Consider the following 22001-nt stretch of genomic DNA (forward strand, 5'->3'; position numbering starts at 1 on the left):
ACAATGCTTCACCTTCTACAATATAAACATGGTGTCTACTGGCTGTCAACAATTAAAATCAAGAAAAAAACACGTATTTCTAAATAATAATATACAATAGGATTATTTGTTTCTCCTTTTTCTTGAGCGGGACCCAAGCAAAGAGACAATAATCCAAAACCACCCCTAAGCTAGACTAGCCTATTTCCACAACAGCTAGCTAACTAACCAAAAATACAGGGGGTTGTCCGCCCAGTTCTAACTAGTGTATTTAGACACTGTTTTCCTACGGGTAATGTTGGGCGACTGGTCTTCTTACCCCCTTTTCCCACCAAACGAACAAGTCAAACAAAACAATACTCACAGGTACCGGACAAATGGGACATGTGGGGTGAAAGAAAAACAAAAGAGATGGGAGAGAGAGAGCATACAAAGAGAGATTGAAAGAATGACACAAAGATTGATCTCACAGAGAGAGATTGAACACAGAGTGATAATGAGCTAGAGACTGGGTTTTTTAAACCAAGGGAAAGGGGCTGTGATTGGGTGAGGAAAGGGGAGCAGGTGTCTTCTGATTGGGGACTGATTGATGACTGATTGGGGAGTGATGATTGTCACCTGTGAGGGGAGAAGGAAAGAAAAGAAACACACATACTGGATACACACACAGGATACCTGTATCCGTAACATGTGTACATCCCTGGTTAGAGGAGAATTTGTAGAAAACAGCTAGCTACATTTTGAAGTGTTGCATTTTGATTCAAGTGGGTCACCAACGTGGTAAGTGTAACACAACTAAACACACAAAAAAAAACGTTCAATTCAGAGCCTGGATTTTCCCCTGAGGCTAATATCCAAATCCTGTTGAAATCAATTGATAAAGGGGCAAACATTTATGCTTCTACATTGTGAAATTATTAAAATCTCCTACAACAATGTTAACATTCTACATTGTGCCATTAATTCATTGATATCATGAAACAACTCCTTCATGTATGTATTTTCTGATATTTGATCTGAGATCTGCTTTGAGATTTCTCTCCTGTGTGTGTTCTCTGTGTTGTACCAGGCTGTTTGACTTAGTAAAACTCTTCCCACATCGATTAGAGCTATACGTTTTCTCTCCTGTGTGTGTTCTCTGGTGTACTGTCAGACCAGTAGATGAAACAAAACTCTTCCAACATTGATTACAGCTATGAGTTCTCTCATGTGTGTGTTCTCTGGTGTGCTATCAGGCTGGTTGAATGACTAAAACTCTTCCCACATTGAGTACAGCTATATGGTTTCTCTCCTGTGTGTGTTCTCTGGTGTGATATCAGGCTGGTTGAATGACTAAAACTCTTCCCACATTGAGTACAGCTATACGGTTTCTCTCCTGTGTGTGTTCTCTGGTGTGATATCAGGCTGGTTGAATGACTAAAACTCTTCCCACATTGAGTACAACTATACGGTTTCTCTCCTGTGTGTGTTCTCTGGTGTGATATCAGGCTGCTTGAATGACTTAAACTCTTCCCACATTGAGTACAGCTATAAAGTTTCTCTCCTGTGTGTATTCTCTGGTGTCGAATCAGACTGCTAGATCTAGCAAAAATATTCCCACATTGATCACAGCTATACGCTTTCTCTCCTGTGTGTGTTCTCTGGTGTGATATCAGGTTTCTTAGCTGAGTAAAACTCTTCCCACATTGAGTACAGCTAAAATATTTCTCTCCTGTGTGTATTCTCTGGTGTGATATCAGGCTGGTTGAATGACTAAAACTCTTCCCACATTGAGTACAGCTATAAGATTTCGGTCCTGTGTGTATTCTCTGGTGTACTGTCAGATCGCCAGATGAAACAAAACTCTTCCCACATTGATTACAGCTATAAACTTTCTCTCCTGTGTGTATTCTCTGGTGTCGAATCAGACTGCTAGATCTAGCAAAACAATTCCCACATTGATCACAGCTATACGGTTTCTCTCCTGTGTGGATTCTCTGGTGTAGAGTAAGATTTCTATACGTAGTAACACTCTTCCCACATTGATCACAGCTATAAGGTTTCTCTCCTGTGTGTGTTCTCTGGTGTACTGTCAGACCAGTAGATGAAACAAAACTCTTCCCACATTGAGTACAGCTATAAGGTTTCTCTCCTGTGTGGATTCTCTGGTGTACTGTCAGACCAGTAGATGAAACAAAACTCTTCCCACATTGAGTACAGCTATAAGGTTTCTCTCCTGTGTGGATTCTCTGATGAATTTTAATGCCTGATGAGGAGGTGAATCTCTTCCCACAGTCAGAGCAGCAGTGAGTTTTCTTCCCTGTGGGTCTCTGCTGGTGTTTATTGAGGAGTTCTGATATGGAGAGACTCTTCTCTGCCTCGTCAGCATCATGAGGTTGTTGAGGCTCCCCAGAGGATCCACGATAGTCCCGTCTCTCTCCTGTGTGAACAACAAAGTTAGACAGATGATTAAAGGCCCACAACTGCAGTAATCCACTGTATAAGGTGATGCCAACAGTGTAGCCATGATGTACAACAACTGACATCTGTAATGAATGTTAAAATGATTTAACAATTGTCTTAAAATGAGCAAGAATAGTCATCTTTAGTCTTGTTTTCACATTAGTAGTAAAACCGATGATTGTAGGCTAGAAAGAAATTATTAAAGTTGTTGAAACCCTAAGCAATGTGCCAGACGACTTTGGTCTCCAATATAGGCCCCTTTCTGTGTTTGCTAAAATTGCGGCACGAGGGCAAAGCACACAATTTGGTTGCAGAAACTCATCCCTGCTAATGAGGAAACGGCTAGTTATGGATGTAGTATATCTGGTAATGAGGAAACCACTAGTTATGGATGTAGTATATCTGCTAATGAGGAAACCACTAGTTATGGATGTAGTATATCTGGTAATGAGGAAACCACTAGTTATGGATGTAGTATATCTGGTAATGAGGAAACCACTAGTTATGGATGTAGTATATCTGGTAATGAGGAAACCACTAGTTATGGATGTAGTATATCTGGTAATAAGGAAACCACTAGTTATGGATGTAGTATATCTGGTAATGAGGAAACCGCTAGTTATGGATGTAGTATATCTGGTAATGAGGAAACCACTAGTTATGGATGTAGTATATCTGCATGGAGCAAAAATGGTGAGCAAAGATTTTAGCACAAGATCAGGAGTGCTACTCAAGGAAACTCACATTAAGCTCTGTGTCTATTTACTAATTCACCACCGTGGGGGAAAACTCAGGGGAGTTCTCATAGGCTGACAGCAAAAATAGCCTCCATTTGCAGGTTGCTTATGAGTGCATTTCACATTACTTTTGGATTATAATTGTAAGGCTCGCTTGAATCTCCTGCTTAATATGTTTGTGTTATTGTCGCAAATCAAGTGCTTTATACTTAAAAAACACTTCAACCAGTAAAATGCTCATTGGCTAGCTTTTCCATCAGCCTGACAATGAGGGTTTGTACACTAAGTGTTTAACAAACAATAACAGTAATTTTTTTCTTCACATCAAAAAGCAAGTAAACAAAGTCTAATCAAAATCAATTGCAAATGATAATAGTTCCTCAAAGTATTTAAAAAATATATTTCCAGCTCTCACCCTTTCGATAACCACTCAGCATTAAAGGGACAAATGTAATGCTCTGATCCAGTGGAAATGTCATAAAATACCTGATTACTTCTTATCCTTTGAACAAATAGCCTACAGCTGTGTCTGTCCCAAAGTCATTGGCCGGGAATCTCTGAGGGCCCAGAATATTTTATACAATGTTGCAAGCTTGCTATCACAAGTTTAGGAGGACCCAGTTGATAGTTGATATGTTTTAAGTTCGTTGTAGACAGGCCATGTGCAGCCAAAGTGATTTATAGGATATTTATTACCTGCAGGCTGCAATGTTTTTATTTGTTGGCTTTATGTAGGTTATTTTTACATAGTTGGCAATAAAAATTCCTTTTAGATTTGTATAATTTTCTTTTAGATTTAGATAGAATGTAGATTAATCACAGACAATGATTTTAAAATCTTCCATGAAAATATGCATATGAAAATCATAACTGGCACCAGATCAGTAGAAATGGTCAGATACATTGCCACTCTAAATGGAAAAGTTTGCCGACCGCTGGTATTTTAGTTGGGGACAGCACTAGAACATGATGTTGGGGCCCCTGAGTGGCACAGCGGACACTGTATCTCAGTGCTAGAGGCGTCACTACAGACACCCCGGTTCGAGTCCAGGCTGTGTCACAACCGGCCGTGATTGCGAGTTAAATAAAGGTTACATTTTTAAAAATGAAATAAAACAGTTCATTCAGAAAGTTCACACCCCTTCCCTTTTTACACATTTTGTTACGTTACAGCTTTATTTTAAATGGATTTAAAAAATAGAATCCTCATTAATCTACACACAATAATGAAAAAGTGAACAGGTAAAAAAAACAGAAATACCTTATTTACTTAAGTATTCAGACCCTTTGCTATGAGACTCAAAATTGCTTTCGGGTGCATCCTGTTTCCATTAAATCATCCTTGAGATGCAACAACAACTTGTTCGGAGTCCACCTGTGGTAAATTCAATTGATTGGATATGATTTGGAAGGCACACACCTGTCTATATAAGGTCCCAGAGTTGACAGTGCATGTCAGAGCAAAAACCAAGCAATGAGGACGAAGGAATTGTCCGTAGAGCTCCGAGACAGGATTGTGTTGAGGCACAGATCTGGGGAAGGGAACCAAAAAACACTCTGCAGCATTAAAGGTCCCTAAGAACACAGTGGCCTCCATTCTTAAATGGAATACTCTTCCTAGAGCTGGTCACCTGGCCAAACTGAGCGATTTGAGGAGGAGGGCCTTGGTCAGGGAGGTGACCAATAACCTGATGGTAACTCTGACAGAGCTCCAGAGTTCCTCTGTGGAGATGGGAGAAAGGGCCTTGGTCAGGGAGGTGAACAAGAACCCGATGTTCACTCTGACAGAGCTCCAGAGTTCCTCTGTGGAGATGGGAGAACCTTCCAGAAGGACAACCATCTCTGCAGCACTCCAGCAATCAGACCTTAATGTAGCAATGATTAAATTGTCAACATTTATTTCAATGGACAATTCAGTGAACTGTTCTGTGAAAGGTGTTGGCTAGAGATGACATGCAGGAGCTTGCAGGGATTTGTAGTCTTGCATGTCGTCTACTTTGATGCTAATTAGCTTTTTAGAATCCGAGAGTAAAGAGACACAAATATATTGATACAAGTATTTGTATTGATTATGGATCCCCATTAGTTCCTGCCAAGGCAGCAGCTAGTCTTCCTGGGGTTTATTATGGATACCCATTAGTTCCTGCCAAGGCAGCAGCTACTCTTCCTGGGGTTAATTATTGATCCCCATTAGTTCCTGCCAAGGCAGCAGCTACTCTTTCTGGGGTTTATTATGGATCCCCATTAGTTCCTGTCAAGGCAGCAGCTACTCTTCCTGGGGTTTATTATGGATCCCCATTAGTTCCTGCCAAGTTAGGTCAGGGAGCGTGCCAGCCTGCCTGAACCGCCCCTGAATTAACAGGTATAAATGATGGATTATGAACTAACAGGTATAAATGATGGGTTATGAATTAACAGGTATAAATGATGGGTTATGAACTAACAGGTATAAATGATGGGTTATGAACTAACAGGTATAAATGATGGGTTATGAACTAACAGGTATAAATGATGGGTTATGAACTAACAGGTATAAATGATGGGTTATGAACTAACAGGTATAAATGATGGGTTATGAACTAACAGGTATAAATGATGGGTTATGAATGATGGGTTATGAACTAACAGGTATAAATGATGGGTTATGAATTAACAGGTATAAATGATGGGTTATGAATTAACAGGTATAAATGATGGGTTATGAACTAACAGGTATAAATGATGGGTTATGAATTAACAGGTATAAATGATGGGTTATGAACTAACAGGTATAAATTATGGGTTATGAACTAACAGGTATAAATGATGGGTTATAAATGATGGGTTATGAACTAACAGGTATAAATGATGGGTTATGAATGATGGGTTATGAACTAACAGGTATAAATGATGGGTTATGAATTAACAGGTATAAATGATGGGTTATGAATTAACAGGTATAAATGATGGGTTGTGAATTAACAGGTATAAATGATGGGTTATGAATTAACAGGTATAAATGATGGGTTATGAATTAACAGGTATAAATTATGGGTTATGAATTAACAGGTATAAATGATGGGTTATGAACTAACAGGTATAAATGATGGGTTATGAATTAACAGGTATAAATGATGGGTTATGAATTAACAGGTATAAATTATGGGTTATGAATTAACAGGTATAAATGATGGGTTATGAACTAACAGGTATAAATGATGGGTTATGAATTAACAGGTATAAATGATGGGTTATGAATTAACAGGTATAAATGATGGGTTATGAATAAACAGGTATAAATGATGGGTTATGAATTAACAGGTATAAATGATGGGTTATGAATTAACAGGTATAAATGATGGGTTATGAATTAACAGGTATAAATTATGGGTTATGAATTAACAGGTATAAATGATGGGTTATGAACTAACAGGTATAAATGATGGGTTATGAACTAACAGGTATAAATGATGGGTTATGAATTAACAGGTATAAATGATGGGTTATGAATTAACAGGTATAAATGATGGGTTATAAATGATGGGTTATGAATTAACAGGTATAAATGATGGGTTATGAATTAACAGGTATAAATGATGGGTTATGAATTAACACATCCCCTGCGAGCCCAGGCATTTCAATACATTCAGGATTTCTTACGGTCCATGTGCAATGTATATGGTTATCTCTGTCTCTCTCTCCATCTCTTCTTTAACAAGCAGCCATGTTGTTGTCATTCCACTAGGGACCTGTTTTCAGCATTTTAAGTCTGCAGTCAATAACCAGTGCACTGGAATTATCCCTCAACACCCTTTACACATGTACTGCACTGGGATTATCCCTCTACACCCTTTACACATGTACTGCACTGGAATTATCCCTTTACACCCTTTACACATGTACTGTACTGGGATTATCCTTCTATACCCTTTACACATGTACTGCACTGGAATTATCCCTTTACACCCTTTACACATGTACTGCACTGGGATTATCCCTTTACACCCTTTACACATGTACTGTACTGGAAATATCCCTCAACACCCTTTACACATGTACTGCACTGGGATTATCCCTCAACACCCTTTACACATGTACTGCACTGGGATTATCCCTCTACACATGTACTGCACTGGAATTATCCCTCTACACCCTTTACACATGTACTGCACTGGAATTATCCCTTTACACCCTTTACACATGTACTGCACTGGGATTATCCCTCTACACCCTTTACACATGTACTGCACTGGGATTATCCCTCTACACCCTTTACACATGTACTGCACTGGGATTATCCCTCTACACCCTTTACACATGTACTGCACTGGAATTATCCCTCAACACCCTTTACACATGTACTGCACTGGGATTATCCCTCTACACCCTCTACACATGTACTGTACTGGGATTATCCCTCTCCACCCTTTACACATGTACTGTACTGGAATTATCCCTTTACACATGTACTGTACTGGAATTATCCTTTTACACATGTACTGCACTGGAATTATCCCTCTACACCCTTTACACATGTACTGCACTGGAATTATCCCTTTACACCCTTTACACATGTAGTGCACTGGGATTATCCCTCTACACCCTTTACACATGTACTGCACTGGGATTATCCCTCTACACCCTCTACACATGTACTGTACTGGGATTATCCCTCTACACCCTTTACACATGTACTGTACTGGAATTATCCCTTTACACATGTACTGTACTGGAATTATCCTTTTACACATGTACTGCACTGGGATTATCCCTCTACACCCTTTACACATGTACTGTACTGGAATTATCCCTTTACAGTTAGGAGCACTCCCTTTAAGAGTGTGCTCCTAATCTCAGCTCGTTACCTGTATAAAAGACACCTGGGAGCCAGAAATCTTTCTGATTGAGAGGGGGTCAAATACTTATTTCGCTCAGTAAAATGCAAATCAATTTATAACATTTTTGACATGCATTTTTCTGGATTTTTTTTGTTGTTATTCTGTCTCTCACTGCTCAAATAAACCTACTATTAAAATTATGGACTGATTATTTCTTTGTAAGTGGGCAAATGTACAAAATCAGCAGGGGATCAAATACTTTTTCCCCCCACTGTACATCTACATGATGTATTGTTACACCATGTAGGAGCAGTATAGACCTAGTCTGTTCATTATATACATCTACATGATGTATTGTTACACCAAAAAAAAGGGAAATTATATTATTTTATACTAATACAATTGCTCAGAGAAAGAGATTTAGTTTAACATGTAATTCTCAAAAGGCAGGGGTCTGAATTATTGCCACCCATGTTTTCAATACTCCAGCACTCTCCCCTTGGGAGGAAAACGACACTGAAATGTTTAATGAGATTAGAGAACACATTGGGTGGGATCTTAGACCCTTCCTCCATACAGAATCTCTCCATGTCCTTGATTTATTTAGTCTGTCTTATGGACTGCCCTGTTCAATTCAAACCACAGGTTTTCAATGGAGTTCAAGTCCGAAGACTGAGATGGCCATTGAAAATGTTGATTTTTGTGCCCAATTAACCATTTCTTTGTGGATGTTGATGTGTCTTGCTGGAAGATCCACTTATGGCCAAGTTTCAGCCTCCTAGCAGAGAGGTAACCAGGTTTTGGGCTAAAATATCCTGGTAGTGGGTAAAGTTTATTTATTTTATACATTTTTGCTCATCTTTATCAAGGGTATTAATAACTAGGTGCTTATTTTGATATCTTGTTTTTTGACTGAGTCAAACAGGGACATTGATCTGATTAACACCAGTAAATACAGTGAGTACTATCTAATAAAACAGGGACATTGATCTGATTAACACCAGTAAATACAGTGAGTACTATCTAATAAAACAGGGACATTGATCTGGTTAACACCAGTAAATACAGTGAGTACTATCTAATAAAACAGGGACATTGATCTGATTAACACCAGTAAATACAGTGAGTACTATCTAATAAAACAGGGACATTGATCTGATTAACACCAGTAAATACAGTGAGTACTATCTAATAAAACAGGGACATTGATCTGATTAACACCAGTAAATACAGTGAGTACTATCTAATAAAACAGGGACATTGATCTGATTAACACCAGTAAATACAGTGAGTACTATCTAATAAAACAGGGACATTGATCTGATTAACACCAGTAAATACAGTGAGTACTATCTTATAAAACAGGGACACAAACTCTGCAGTTGTTGAACTAATGTGTGATTTTTAAAAGGGCATTCTACACTCAAATATGTTTTTGTACTGTATGAATTGTTCATGACGTCCTCCAGGGATTTTTAAACTTTTCCTGTTGAAAAGTGATATATAAATACAGTAAAGTATAAACACACTAATGGGAAACAAATAAATGTTTTGAGTAAAATAGTGTTTTTTTAACAACTGCAAACTAGAAGGAGTGAATGATGTCATAGTAAGGCCTCCAAGGAGTTGGCTTGATGGGAAGTCGTGATGTCATCCAATAGGAGACTGATCTTCATGTGAATATTCATTATTCTTTTTAAAATCCTTCATGTTCTGTCAAGTTGGTTGTTGATCATTGCTAGAAAGCCGTTTTCAAGTCTTGCTATAGACTTTCAAGATGATTTAAGTCCAAACTGTAACTAGGCCACTCAGGAACATTCAATGTCATCTTGGTAAGCTCCTCCAGTGTAGATTTGGCCTTGTGGTTTAGGTTATTGTCCTGTTAGGACGTTTTTTTGTATTCAGATCTCTGAAATGCTCTCTACCTACGTAACATTTAGTGTCTCCTTATGTTACGCTGGGGAAACAGTTTTCATGGGCACAGAAATCCTAAATCATTTCAGTTTACTAAATCCAATGGTTCTAACCGAGAGTCACCTTAACTTTATTGACAACACCCAAATGGATACTGTCATTAACGCGGTTCTTCAATAATTACACATAATACTTAATACTGTAGCTGTTTAGTTACAGTCACATGTTCAACTATCATCAGCTGATCCAGGAAATCATTTTCTGAATGACAGTCACATGACAAACATCACGACATGCTACAACAACCAAAGTGCTTCTTCATTCATTACTCTGGTAAAGACAGTTATGCCGTGCTCCACGTTGGATCCAACATTCCTAACAAATTGATGTTTATAATGTGTTATTGTCTGCTTGATTTACTGTAGGGTCTCGTTAGTCTGTTTGGACACAGAGATACTTCACTCATAATGTGTAGAGAACTGTTCCTTGATGGATAGGCTATTGTACAACACACACAGATATTTTCCTATATTTGTTGTTAGGTGAAGTTATGGGTCCTACAGTAGGTCTATGTTATTGTTAGGTGAAGTTATGGGTCCTACAGTAGGTCTATGTTATTGTTAGGTGAAGTTTTGGGTCCTACAGTAGGTTTATGTTATTGTTAGGTGAAGTTATGGGTCCGACAGTAGGTCTATGTTATTGTTAGGTGAAGTTATGGGTCCTACAGTAGGTCTATGTTATTGTTAGGTGAAGTTATGGGTCCTACAGTAGGTCTATGTTATTGTTAGGTGAAGTTATGGGTCCTACAGTAGGTCTATGTTATTGTTAGGTGAAGTTATGGGTCCTACAGTAGGTCTATGTTATTGTTATGGGTCCTAGAGGACACTATGTGTGTCATGCAACAACAACCAAAGTGCTTCTTCGTTCATTACATAGGTATGATTGTTGTTAGGTGAAGTTATGGGCCAATTTGGCAAAGAGTGTACAAACCCTCATTGTCAGGCTGATGGAAAAGCCAAAGAGCATTTTACTGGTTGAAGTGTTTTTTAAGTATAAAGCAGTTGATTTGCGACAATAACACAAACATATTAAGCAGGACATTCAAACGAGCCTTACAATTATAATCCAAAGTAGTGTGAAATGAACTCATCATCAACCTGGAAATGGAGGTTACTCCCCTGAGTTTTCCCCCATTCACATTCAGAATACATTGTGAAAAACTAAAATCTTTGCTCACCATTTTTGCTCCAGGCAGATATACTACATCCATAACTAGTGGGTTCCTCATTACCAGATATACTACATCCATAACTAGTGGTTTCCTCATTAGCAGATATACTACATCCATAACTAGTGGTTTCCTCATTAGCAGATATACTACATCCATAACTAGTTGTTTCCTCATTACCAGATATACTACATCCATAACTAGTGGTTTCCTCATTACCAGATATACTACATCCATAACTAGCCGTTTCCTCATTACCAGATATACTACATCCATAACTAGTGGTTTCCTCATTACCAGATATACTACATCCATAACTAGTGGTTTCCTCATTACCAGATATACTACATCCATAACTAGTGGTTTCCTCATTAGCAGATATACTACATCCATAACTAGTGGTTTCCTCATTACCAGATATACTACATCTATAACTAGTGGTTTCCTCATTACCAGATATACTACATCCATAACTAGTGATTTCCTCATTAGCAGATATACTACATCCATAACTAGTGGTTTCCTCATTAGCAGATATACTACATCCATAACTAGTGGTTTCCTCATTAGCAGATATACTACATCCATAACTAGTGGTTTCCTCATTACCAGATATACTACATCCATAACTAGTGGTTTCCTCATTACCAGATATACTACATCCATAACTAGTAGTTTCCTCATTACCAGATATACTACATCCATAACTAGTGGTTTCCTCATTAGCAGATATACTACATCCATAACTAGTGGTTTCCTCATTACCAGATATACTACATCCATAACTAGTGGTTTCCTCATGACCAGATATACTACATCCATAACTAGTGGTTTCCTCATTACCAGATATACTACATCCATAACTAGTGGTTTCCTCATTACTAGATATACTACATCCATAACTAGTGGTTTCCTCATTAGCAGATATACTACATCCATAACTAGTGGTTTCCTCATTACCAGATATACTACATCCATAACTAGTGGTTTCCTCATTACCAGATATACTACATCCATAACTAGTGGTTTCCTCATTACCAGATATACTACATCCATAACTAGTGGTTTCCTCATTACCAGATATACTACATCCATAACTAGTGGTTTCCTCATTACCAGATATTCTACATCCATAACTAGTGGTTTCCTCATTACCAGATATACTACATCCATAACTAGTGGTTTCCTCATTACCAGATATACTACATCCATAACTAGTGGTTTCCTCATTACCAGATATACTACATCCATAACTAGTGGTTTCCTCATTACCAGATATACTACATCCATAACTAGTGGTTTCCTCATTACCAGATATACTACATCCATAACTAGTGGTTTCCTCATTAGCAGGGAGGAGTTTCTGCAATCAAATCGCCCTCATGCCGCAATTTTAGCAAACACAGAAAGGGGCCTATATTGGAGACCAAAAGTCGTCTGGCACACTACTTAGAGTTTCAACAACATGAATAACTTATTTCTAGCCTACAATCTTCGATGTTACTACTAATGTGAGAACAAGACAAAATATGACTATTCTTGCTCATTTTAAGACAAATGTCAAGTAATCATTACATTCATTACAGATGTCAATTGTTGTCCAACATCATGGCTACGCTGTTGGCATCACCTTTTACAGTGGATTACCGCTGTTGTGGGCCTTTAATCATCTGTCTGACTTTGTTGTTCACACAGGAGAGAGACGTGACTATCGTGGATCCTCTGGGGAGCCTCAACAACCTCATGATGCTGACGAGGCAGAGAAGAGTCTCTCCAGATCAGAACTCCTCAAGAAACGCCAGCGGAGAACCACAGGGAAGAGATCTCACCGCTGCTTTGACTGTGGGAAAAGATGCACCTCATCAGGCATTATATCACACCGGAGAATTCACACAAGGGATAATTCTCACTGCTGCTCTGATTGTGGGACATTTTTTAAATCTTCATCAGAACTCAAAATACACCTGAGAAATCACACAAAAGAGAAACCTTACTTCTGCTCTGACTGTGGGAAGAGTTTTCCTCTGTCAACCAGCCTGATATCACACCAGAGAACACACACAAGAGAGAAACCTTATAGCTGTGATCAATGTGGGAAGAGTTTTTATAAATCTAGGAATGTTATTATACACCAGAGAACACACACAAGAGAGAGAACTTACAGTTGTGATCAATGTGGGAGGAGTTTTCCTATTTTAATCGCCCTGATATCACACCAGAGAACACACACAGGAGAGAAACCTTATAGCTGTGCTCAATGTGGGAAGAGTTTTACTTGTTCTAGCATGCTGACTAGACACCATAGAACACACACAGGAGAGAAACCTTATAGCTGTAATCAATGTGAGAAGAGATACTCTGATAAAAGATCTCTGATTAAACATCAGAAAATACATGAAGGAGTTGTTTCATGATATCAGTGAAATAAAATGTAGAATGTTTAAACATTGTAGTAGGAGTATTTTAATGATGTCACAATGTAGAATGTTTAAACATTGTAGAAGGAGTATTTTAATGATGTCACAATGTAGAACCCTAAACGTTTGTCCCCTGTTCTATTGATTTCAGCATGATATGGATATTAGCCTCAGAGGGAAAATCCAGGCTCTGAAATGGAAGAGTTACTATTTATGAGATTTAACAAAAAGTACTAACACAAAAAGAGCTGTGTTACACTTACCACGTTGGTGACCCACTGGAATCAAAATGCAACACTTCAAAATGTAGCGAGCTGTTTTATACAAATTGTCCTCTAACCAGGGATGTACACATTATTCCCAGATTCCGTGTGATTTTTGAGCTGTTAGTTTTAACAGGACGTACAACCTCATCTCCCTCCTGTCGTACAATTGATTTCAACATGATATTAATGAGTGATGACAAATAACTGTTGTGTTCCTTTATTTAGTGACCCCTACATTTAAATGCATCACTCCAAAATGTAGCTGACTGTCTTCTGCAGGTTGTCCTCTAATCAGTGAGGTAAAATATATCTCCCATTTCCATGTGTTTTTTTAGTTGTGTTAGTTTCAACATCATGTACAACCTGATTTCCCCCCTAATCGATATTAGTGATTTATTGCTACTTGTCAAAACAACAGCGTTTCTGGTGCTTGTACAGTTTTATAAGGTGCTTGTTTTAAATAATACAAGTAATATGATTATTGTGACAGATGTTTGTGTATGTATTACATTTTATGTTTAGGTTTTCAATTTATCACAAACTGTTTCTGCATTTGGACTACTGATTTGGACACGTTTAAGCTGTGACATTGGGGATATCTCACCTAGCAAAATGTCGTAGAAAATAAGACTTTGCCCGACATACAATATAAGTTTGGTTTTAGTTGAAAGTGAAAGTTGAAAAGAAAACAATTTAATTTCAACATACTTACAGCCTATACACATAGTCGCCGTACAATAAATTGGTCTATAATCAATTATATGAACAATCCTACATCACTCCACTATTTATTTACAACATTCAACTACTAATTGTCTTTATTCCACTACTGAAGAAGCATGACTCAAACATTAAGCCTGACAAAAGATACATTTTATGCCTCACCATTAAGTTAATTATTGCTAATACATATTAACAAAGGGGTGTACATTTGGGTTTTATATTTCATGTTTAATATTCATGTAAGATTTAGTAATCATAATTATTTATGCAACCAACTGATAATTTTTTGGTACAATTATATTGACATTGTTATCCTGCTTTTAGAATATCAGGGTTCATTCTCAGATGTCCCAACCCAAATGTACTAGAGCATGACATTGGGGACTGGGCCCCGATCCAACAACATGCCTATCTAGTGAACCCTGAAAAGAGAGAGAAGCTGTGAGGTGGGAAGTTACTACGGATATTGCAGGAGTTTCCTCTTGAAATCAGACATGTTCGTTTTAAGGACAATTTGCTGATTGTCTCACGGGTGGGCAGTCAAAATGTTTGTGTTTTGTGTTTAGCCAGTGCATTGCCATGGGTCACAATTTATTATAACTGCATGTTTTTCCGTATTAGAGATGAGTTTTGTTTGGGCTCGTTCCAAGGAGACGAGAGTTCTAGAAGCTAGTGAGTTTTAGGAACACGAGAGTTCTAGAAGATAGTGAGTTTTAGGATTCTATAGTAAGAAAAAGGCAAAAAAAATATTTTGATTGTATATTATTATTTAGAAATGTGTTTTTCTTGTTTTTAATTGTTGACAAGTATCGCTCGTTAGTCAGTATGTGTTACACCTGTGCTGGCTTGTCCATCTCGTTAGTGGGAAGGTGTTTCACCTGAGCTGGTCCAGGTTCTATTTAAGAGTGTCTGGCCCAGTGCTCCAGTTGTCTTGATACATGTGGAGAGTCAACACCTTTAGTTGCTCCACCTTTTTGGTTTGTTTCCTGTCTTTAAGTTTGGTGTGGGTTTTTCTTTTGTTTTCCTCTTCTTGGGCAGATTTAGTGGGTCTCATGGTGGGTGTCTTTTAGGTCCCAGTTGTTGTTACTAGTCAACTTCCAGTGGACACCCCCATAGTGTCTTTCAGAGCCCCTCCTAAAAAACAAGTTATATTTTGGGTTGGATGTTGCATCATATTGTTGATATTTTAATCAATGGCATTTCCTTACAATGCTCATTAGTCTTTCAGTTATTGTTTTTTATCCTCATATTTGTGTACTAAATATTTCTGATTATTTTCATAGTTTTTTCCTGTGAAGCCATTGTGTTGCATCTATGTCTGACACCTGTTTAGTTGTGGTTGTTGTCAGTGACTCTTTGTTAGTCCCTCTTAAATTTAAGGGACGTTTCTGGTTTTCTTGCTGGTGAACGTAACAACAAACAATGGAGTAAAACAACCTTATATTTTGGGTTGGATGTTCCATCCAATAAATATTTTAATCAATTTTAATCAAGCCATTGTGTTGCATCCATGTCTGAAATGTGCTGTATAAATAAAGCTTGATTTGAACATGTTGTAAAACAATTAAACCCAATGACTGACCAATCAACACTAAGCAAACCAATGAACAAATGTGCAAAAGCAACACATAACTTACTATGAAAAACAATATACATTCAGTATATTTTCCACTATGTCAAAATAGTGCATGGTATGTAGATTTAGTATCACTTTTCAACCAACCCAGTAGATTTGCTGAAAATGATAAATGCCCCTGCAACACAGAATCACATTTAGTCATATTCTATAAAACACTCAAAGTAATGGATAGTCTATGGCCTCAGTTACACCTGGCACCTAAATGTGACTTCCGTCATCCGATCACTCCAAGCTGCATTACGTTAAGATCTATCAGGACGGGCCTTTGATGTAGTCTGGACGCAGTCAGGCCACTGAATATGCGTAAGATATGACAAAGAATAACAAATTACTCATGTGTGCCTGAGGGGAAATTAACTTTCATACAGACAAAATGGGTGATAAATTACACCAATATCAGGGGACAATTTGCACTGCTGCTGAAAAACATCTCCACAGTAATGATGTTGCCACCACCATGCTTCACTGTAAGGATGGTGCCAATTTTCCTCCAGACATGACACTTTGATTTCAGGCCAAAGAGTTCAGTCTTGGTTTAATCAGACCAGAGAATCTTGTTTCTCATGGTCTGAGAGTCCTTCAGGTGCCTTTTGGCAAACTCCAAACGGGCTGCCATATACCTTTTACTGAGGAGTGGCTTCCGTCTGGCCTCTCTACCATAAAGGTCTTATTGATGGAGTGCTGCAGAGATGGTTGTCCTTCTGGAAGCTCTGTCAGAGTGACCATCGGGTTCTTGTTCACCTCCCTGACCAAGGCCCTTCTCCCACGATTTCTCAGTTTGGCCGGGCGGCCAGCTCTAAGATGAGTCTTGGTGGTTCCAAACGTCTTCCATTTAAGAATGATGGAGGCCACTGTGTTCCTGTGTTCTTGGGGACCTTCAATGCTGCAGACATTTTTTGGTACCTTTTTGGTACCTGTGCCTCGACACAATCCTGTCTCAGAGCTCTACGGACAATACCTTTGACCTCATGGCTTGGTTTTTGCTCTGACATGCACTGAACTGTGGGACCTGATATAGAGAGGTGTGTGCCTTTCCAAATCATGTCTAATCAATTGAATTTACCAGAGGTGGACTCCAATCAAGTTGTAGAAACATCTCAAGGGTGATTAGTGGAATCAGGATGCATCTGAGTTCAATTTCGAGTCTCATAGCAAAGGTTCTGAATACTTAAGTAAATACATTTGTAAAAATGTCTAAAAACCTGTTTTGGGTTTGTCATTGTGGGGTATTGTGTCAAGATTGATGAGGATTAAAAATTATTCAACATTTTTCTATTTAATCCATTTTAGAATAAGGCTGTAACATAACAAAATGTGGAAAAAGTGAAGGGGTCTGAATACTTTACGAATGCGCTGTATACCGCTGGCAGAGTTTTCTACCAATGGCAGTTTTGTACACAGTCATGTGATACATGGTATAGAAAAGTCCAATCTTAGGAGAGTACATGGGAGGCACTATACTGTGTGTCTGCAGGTGTCTATCTGGTCAAAACCACTGTTACAGGAGCCCCTCCACCCTCTGGTGGGATGGATCATGTCTACAGAGAAACCTAGATTCAAATACTTAGATGTGTGTGTATTGGGTATGTGTTGTGAAATTGTTAGATATTACTTGTTAGATATTACTGCACTGTCGGAGCTAGAAACACAGGCATTTTGCTACACCTGCAATAATATCTGCTAAACACGTGTATGTGACCAATAAAATGTGATTTTGATTTGAAATAAACGTCCTATTTATCAAAGGTGCTTTTGTCTGGGGTCAAAATGACTCCAAAGGATTTCATTTGTTAAAAGTCCATATTGATACAGAAACACTAAACCATGATTTAGATTTATTAACAACCAGTTGATTGACAAAGTCATGAAAAATTGGAAGAATTGAATAAAATACATTTTGGCCATGATAAAAGATATGCCTCTGGGGTCAAAAAGATCCAAGTCAGAAGTATGGTTCACTGCAAAAATGTAGTGGGTGTAAAGTTTGTTTTAAATTCTCACTCATTAAACACGAATCAATCAACACATGCTTCTCTTTGACCGACTTAATATAATATTAAACTTTTATGAAATAAATGAAAAATAAACGTTTGGTTCCTCAACTGCGTTGCCCAGTCCAGTCAGCAGATGGCGATGTGCGTCTTTTAGGTTCAGGCGATGCTGCCAGTGTGACGTATAATCTAGTGGACGGGACGCTCCTTCAACAACAACAGCTAGTCAGACACCTCGGTAGCTTTCTAGCAAACATAGCTACAACATTCACGCTCTTTACACTGTTTTGGTGTATATTAGTCGCTGTGTATTAAACACACTTCTGTTGTATGTACTTGTTGGACCATTTAATTATATATTTACGTTGTTTGTCAGCTAGCTGGTTTGCTAAGTTAGCTTAGAACTAGGCTAGTCGCTAATGCCAGCTAGCTAACATACTGACCATGAGTTCACGAAGCTACTCTCCTCCTACAGTAAAACAAGAAGTAGAGGATGAGGCTGTTACCGTGAAAGAAGAAGAGAAAGACGTTTCAGTGAAAGAAGAGGAAGACGCGTTCAGAGTGAAAGAGGAGGAGGATGTTACAGTAAAAGAAGAGGAGGAAGAGAAAGAGGAGGCAGTTTTTGGAGTGAAAGAGGAGGAGGGGGAGATGACTGTCACATTGGAGGAAGAAGAGGAGGTTGGAGATCTGTTTAACACCAGTAAGTACCGTCTCTGCAGTCGTTGAACCAATATGCAGTAAAGGGGTTCTACACTTTAATGTTGTTCTGTAGGAATGGCTGAAGCTTCACTGTAACGTGTAGAACATCAAGACTGGACCATCAACAAAACGTTAACAATTGATCAAATGCATCCAATGACAATGCCTGAAATACTGTAGTCCTCAATATCTCCTATTAGATTAGCCCAAGATGTTCTCTTAAAGGGGCAATCAGCAGTTGTTACATCCATTTGGGGACTTATACATTAATGATATGTACCCATCTGTTTCTTGAAGAATTCACTTATAAATGCCTCATGAGCTTAGTTCAACTGTTGTACCCCATCAGAACCCAAAATATAAGCTTCTTTTACTCCAATGTTTGTCAGTAAATATAAACAAACACTGTATATCCTCAAAACATGGTTAAAACTAGAATGTTGATATCATGGATGGTTGCATTTCTCCAGCCCCATCCCTCAGCTTTTTACCGAAACGGGCAGGGAGTACGCTTTGTTATTGTTTCTACTGCTGATTGCTGCCCCCGTTACTCCTCAAGGTCCAAGGACTGTATGTTATTTTCAGAGGTAGACTGGCTCTGTTCAGGTAAAATAGCCAAATATTCCATCTAAATGTGAATCGATTCTCAATTGCAATACGTTTCTAGAAACATAAATTGCTGTACTTTCATATCACATCAAAATAATTTCACATATACTTTCATATCAATTCAGAATAATTTCACACAATATTTAAATATCACATCAAAATAATTTCACATAATACTTTCCGGACTAGTCTCCCAGTCCCTGCTGCTGAAAAACATCCCCACAGCATGATGCTGCCACCACCATGCTTCACCGTAGGGATGGTGCCAGGTTTCCTCCAGACCTGACTCTTGGCATTCAGGCCAATGAGTTCAATCTTGGTTTCATTAAGCCAGAGAATCTTGTTTCTCATGGTCTTAGAGTCTTAAGGTGCCTTTTGTCAAACTCCAAGCAGGCTGTCATATGCTTTATACTGAGGAGTGGCTTCTGTCTGGCCTCTCTACCATAAAGGTCTGGTTGGTGGAGTGCTGCAGAGATGGTTGTCCTTCTGGAAGGTTCTCCCATCTCCACAGAGGAACTCTGGAGCTCTGTCAGAGTGACCATCAGGTTTGTGGTCACCTCCCTGACCGAGGCCCTTCTCCCCCAATTGCTCAGTTTGGCCTGGTGACCAGCTCTAGGAAGAGTATTCCATTTAAGAATGATGGAGGTCACTGTGTTCTTGGGGACCTTCAATGCTGCAGAATTTGTTTTTGGTACCCTTCCCCAGATCTGTGCCTCGACACAAGCTTGTCCTGGAGCTCTACGGACAGTTCCTTCGACCTCATGGCTTGGTTTTTGCTCTGACATGCACTGTCAACTCTGGGACGTTATATAGACAGGTGTGTGCCTTCCAAATCATATCCAATCAATTGAATTTACCACAGGTGGACTCCGAACAACTTGTAGATACATCTCAAGGATGATTAATGGAAACAAGATGCACCTGAAAGCAATTTCGAGTCTCATAGCAAAGGGTCTGAATGCTTCAGTAAATAAGGTATTTCTGTTTTTTACCTGTTTTCACTTTGTCATTATGGGCTATTGATGACACCCCTCTGAAATAAGAGCCTAACCATCAGAAAAACCTCTTAGAAGAGTTGTTATGCTCCTATAGTTTCTGGTAATAGACTACAGTCGTTATGCTCCTATAGTTTCTGGTAATAGACTACACCAGCAGTCGTTATGCTCCTATAGTTTCTGGTAATAGACTACAGTCGTTATGCTCCTATAGTTTCTGGTAATAGACTACACCAGCAGTCGTTATGCTCCTATAGTTTCTGGTAATAGGCTACACCAGCAGTCGTTATGCTCCTATAGTTTCTGGTAATAGGCTACACCAGCAGTCGTTATGCTCCTATAGTTTCTGGTAATAGGCTACACCAGCAGTCGTTATCATCAAATCAAATTTATTTATATAGCCCTTTGTACATCAGCTGAAATCTCAAAGTGCTGTACAGAAACCCAGCCTAAAACCCCAAACAGCAAGCAATGCATGTGAAAGAAGCACGGTGGCTAGGAAAAACTCCCTAGGAAAAACTCCCTAGAAAGGCCAAAAACCTAGGAAGAAACCTAGAGAGGAACCAGGCTATGAGGGGTGGCCAGTCCTCTTCTGGCTGTGCCGGGTGGATATTATAACAGAACATGGTCAAGATGTTAAAATGTTCATAAATGACCAGCATGGTCAAATAATAATAATCATAGTAGTTGTCGAGGGTGCAACAAGCACGTCCGGTGAACAGGTCAGGGTTCCATAGCCGCAGGCAGAACAGTTGAAACTGGAGCAGCAGCATGGCCAGGTGGACTGGGGACAGCAAGGAGTCATCATGCCAGGTAGTCCTGAGGCATGGTCCTAGGGCTCAGGTCCTCCGAGAGAAAGAAAGAAAGAGAGAAAGAGAGAATTAGAGAGAGCATATTTACATTCACACAGGACACCGGATAAGACAAGAGAATACTCCAGATGTAACAGACTGACCCTAGCCCCCCGACACATAAACTACTGCAGCATAAGTACTGGAGGCTGAGACAGGAGGGATCAGAAGACACTGTGGCCCCATCCGATGATACCCCCGGACAGGGCCAAACAGGCAGGATATAACCCCACCCACTTTGCCAAAGCACAGCCCCCACACCACTAGAGGGATGTCTACAACCACCAACTTACCGTCCGAAGACAAGGCCGAGTATAGCCCACAAAGCTCCTATAGTTTCTGGTAATAGGCTACACCAGCAGTTGTTATGCTCCTATAGTTTCTGGTAATAGGCTACACCAGCAGTCGTTATGCTCCTATAGTTTCTGGTAATAGGCTACACCAGCAGTTGTTATGCTCCTATAGTTTCTGGTAATAGGCTACACCAGCAGTCGTTGTGCTCCAATAGTTTCTGGTAATAGGCTACACCAGCAGTCGTTATGCTCCTATAGTTTCTGGTAATAGGCTACACCAGCAGTCGTTGTGCTCCAATAGTTTCTGGTAATAGACTACACCAGCAGTCATTATGCTCCTATAGTTTCTGGTAATAGGCTACACCAGCAGTCGTTATGCTCCTATAGTTTCTGGTAATAGG

At 39.1% G+C, this 22001-nt stretch overlaps 1 protein-coding gene across 1 annotated transcript in view; it reads right to left on the bottom strand.

Moving 5' to 3' along the window:
* Window positions 1-951: 951 nt before the first annotated feature.
* Window positions 952-22001, bottom strand: part of LOC145875653 (uncharacterized) — a 33855-nt gene continuing 12805 nt past the window's right edge. Inside the window, exon 2 of the mRNA XM_082971491.1 lies at window positions 952-2288. Coding sequence (XP_082827617.1) covers window positions 1185-2288 — 1104 coding nt within the window. The 3' untranslated portion in view covers window positions 952-1184. The remainder of the gene's footprint in view (window positions 2289-22001) is intronic.

Source organism: Salmo salar, unplaced genomic scaffold (genome assembly GCF_965601325.2).
Source record: "Salmo salar unplaced genomic scaffold, fSalSal1 ptg000306l, whole genome shotgun sequence".
NCBI lineage: Eukaryota > Metazoa > Chordata > Actinopteri > Salmoniformes > Salmonidae > Salmo > Salmo salar.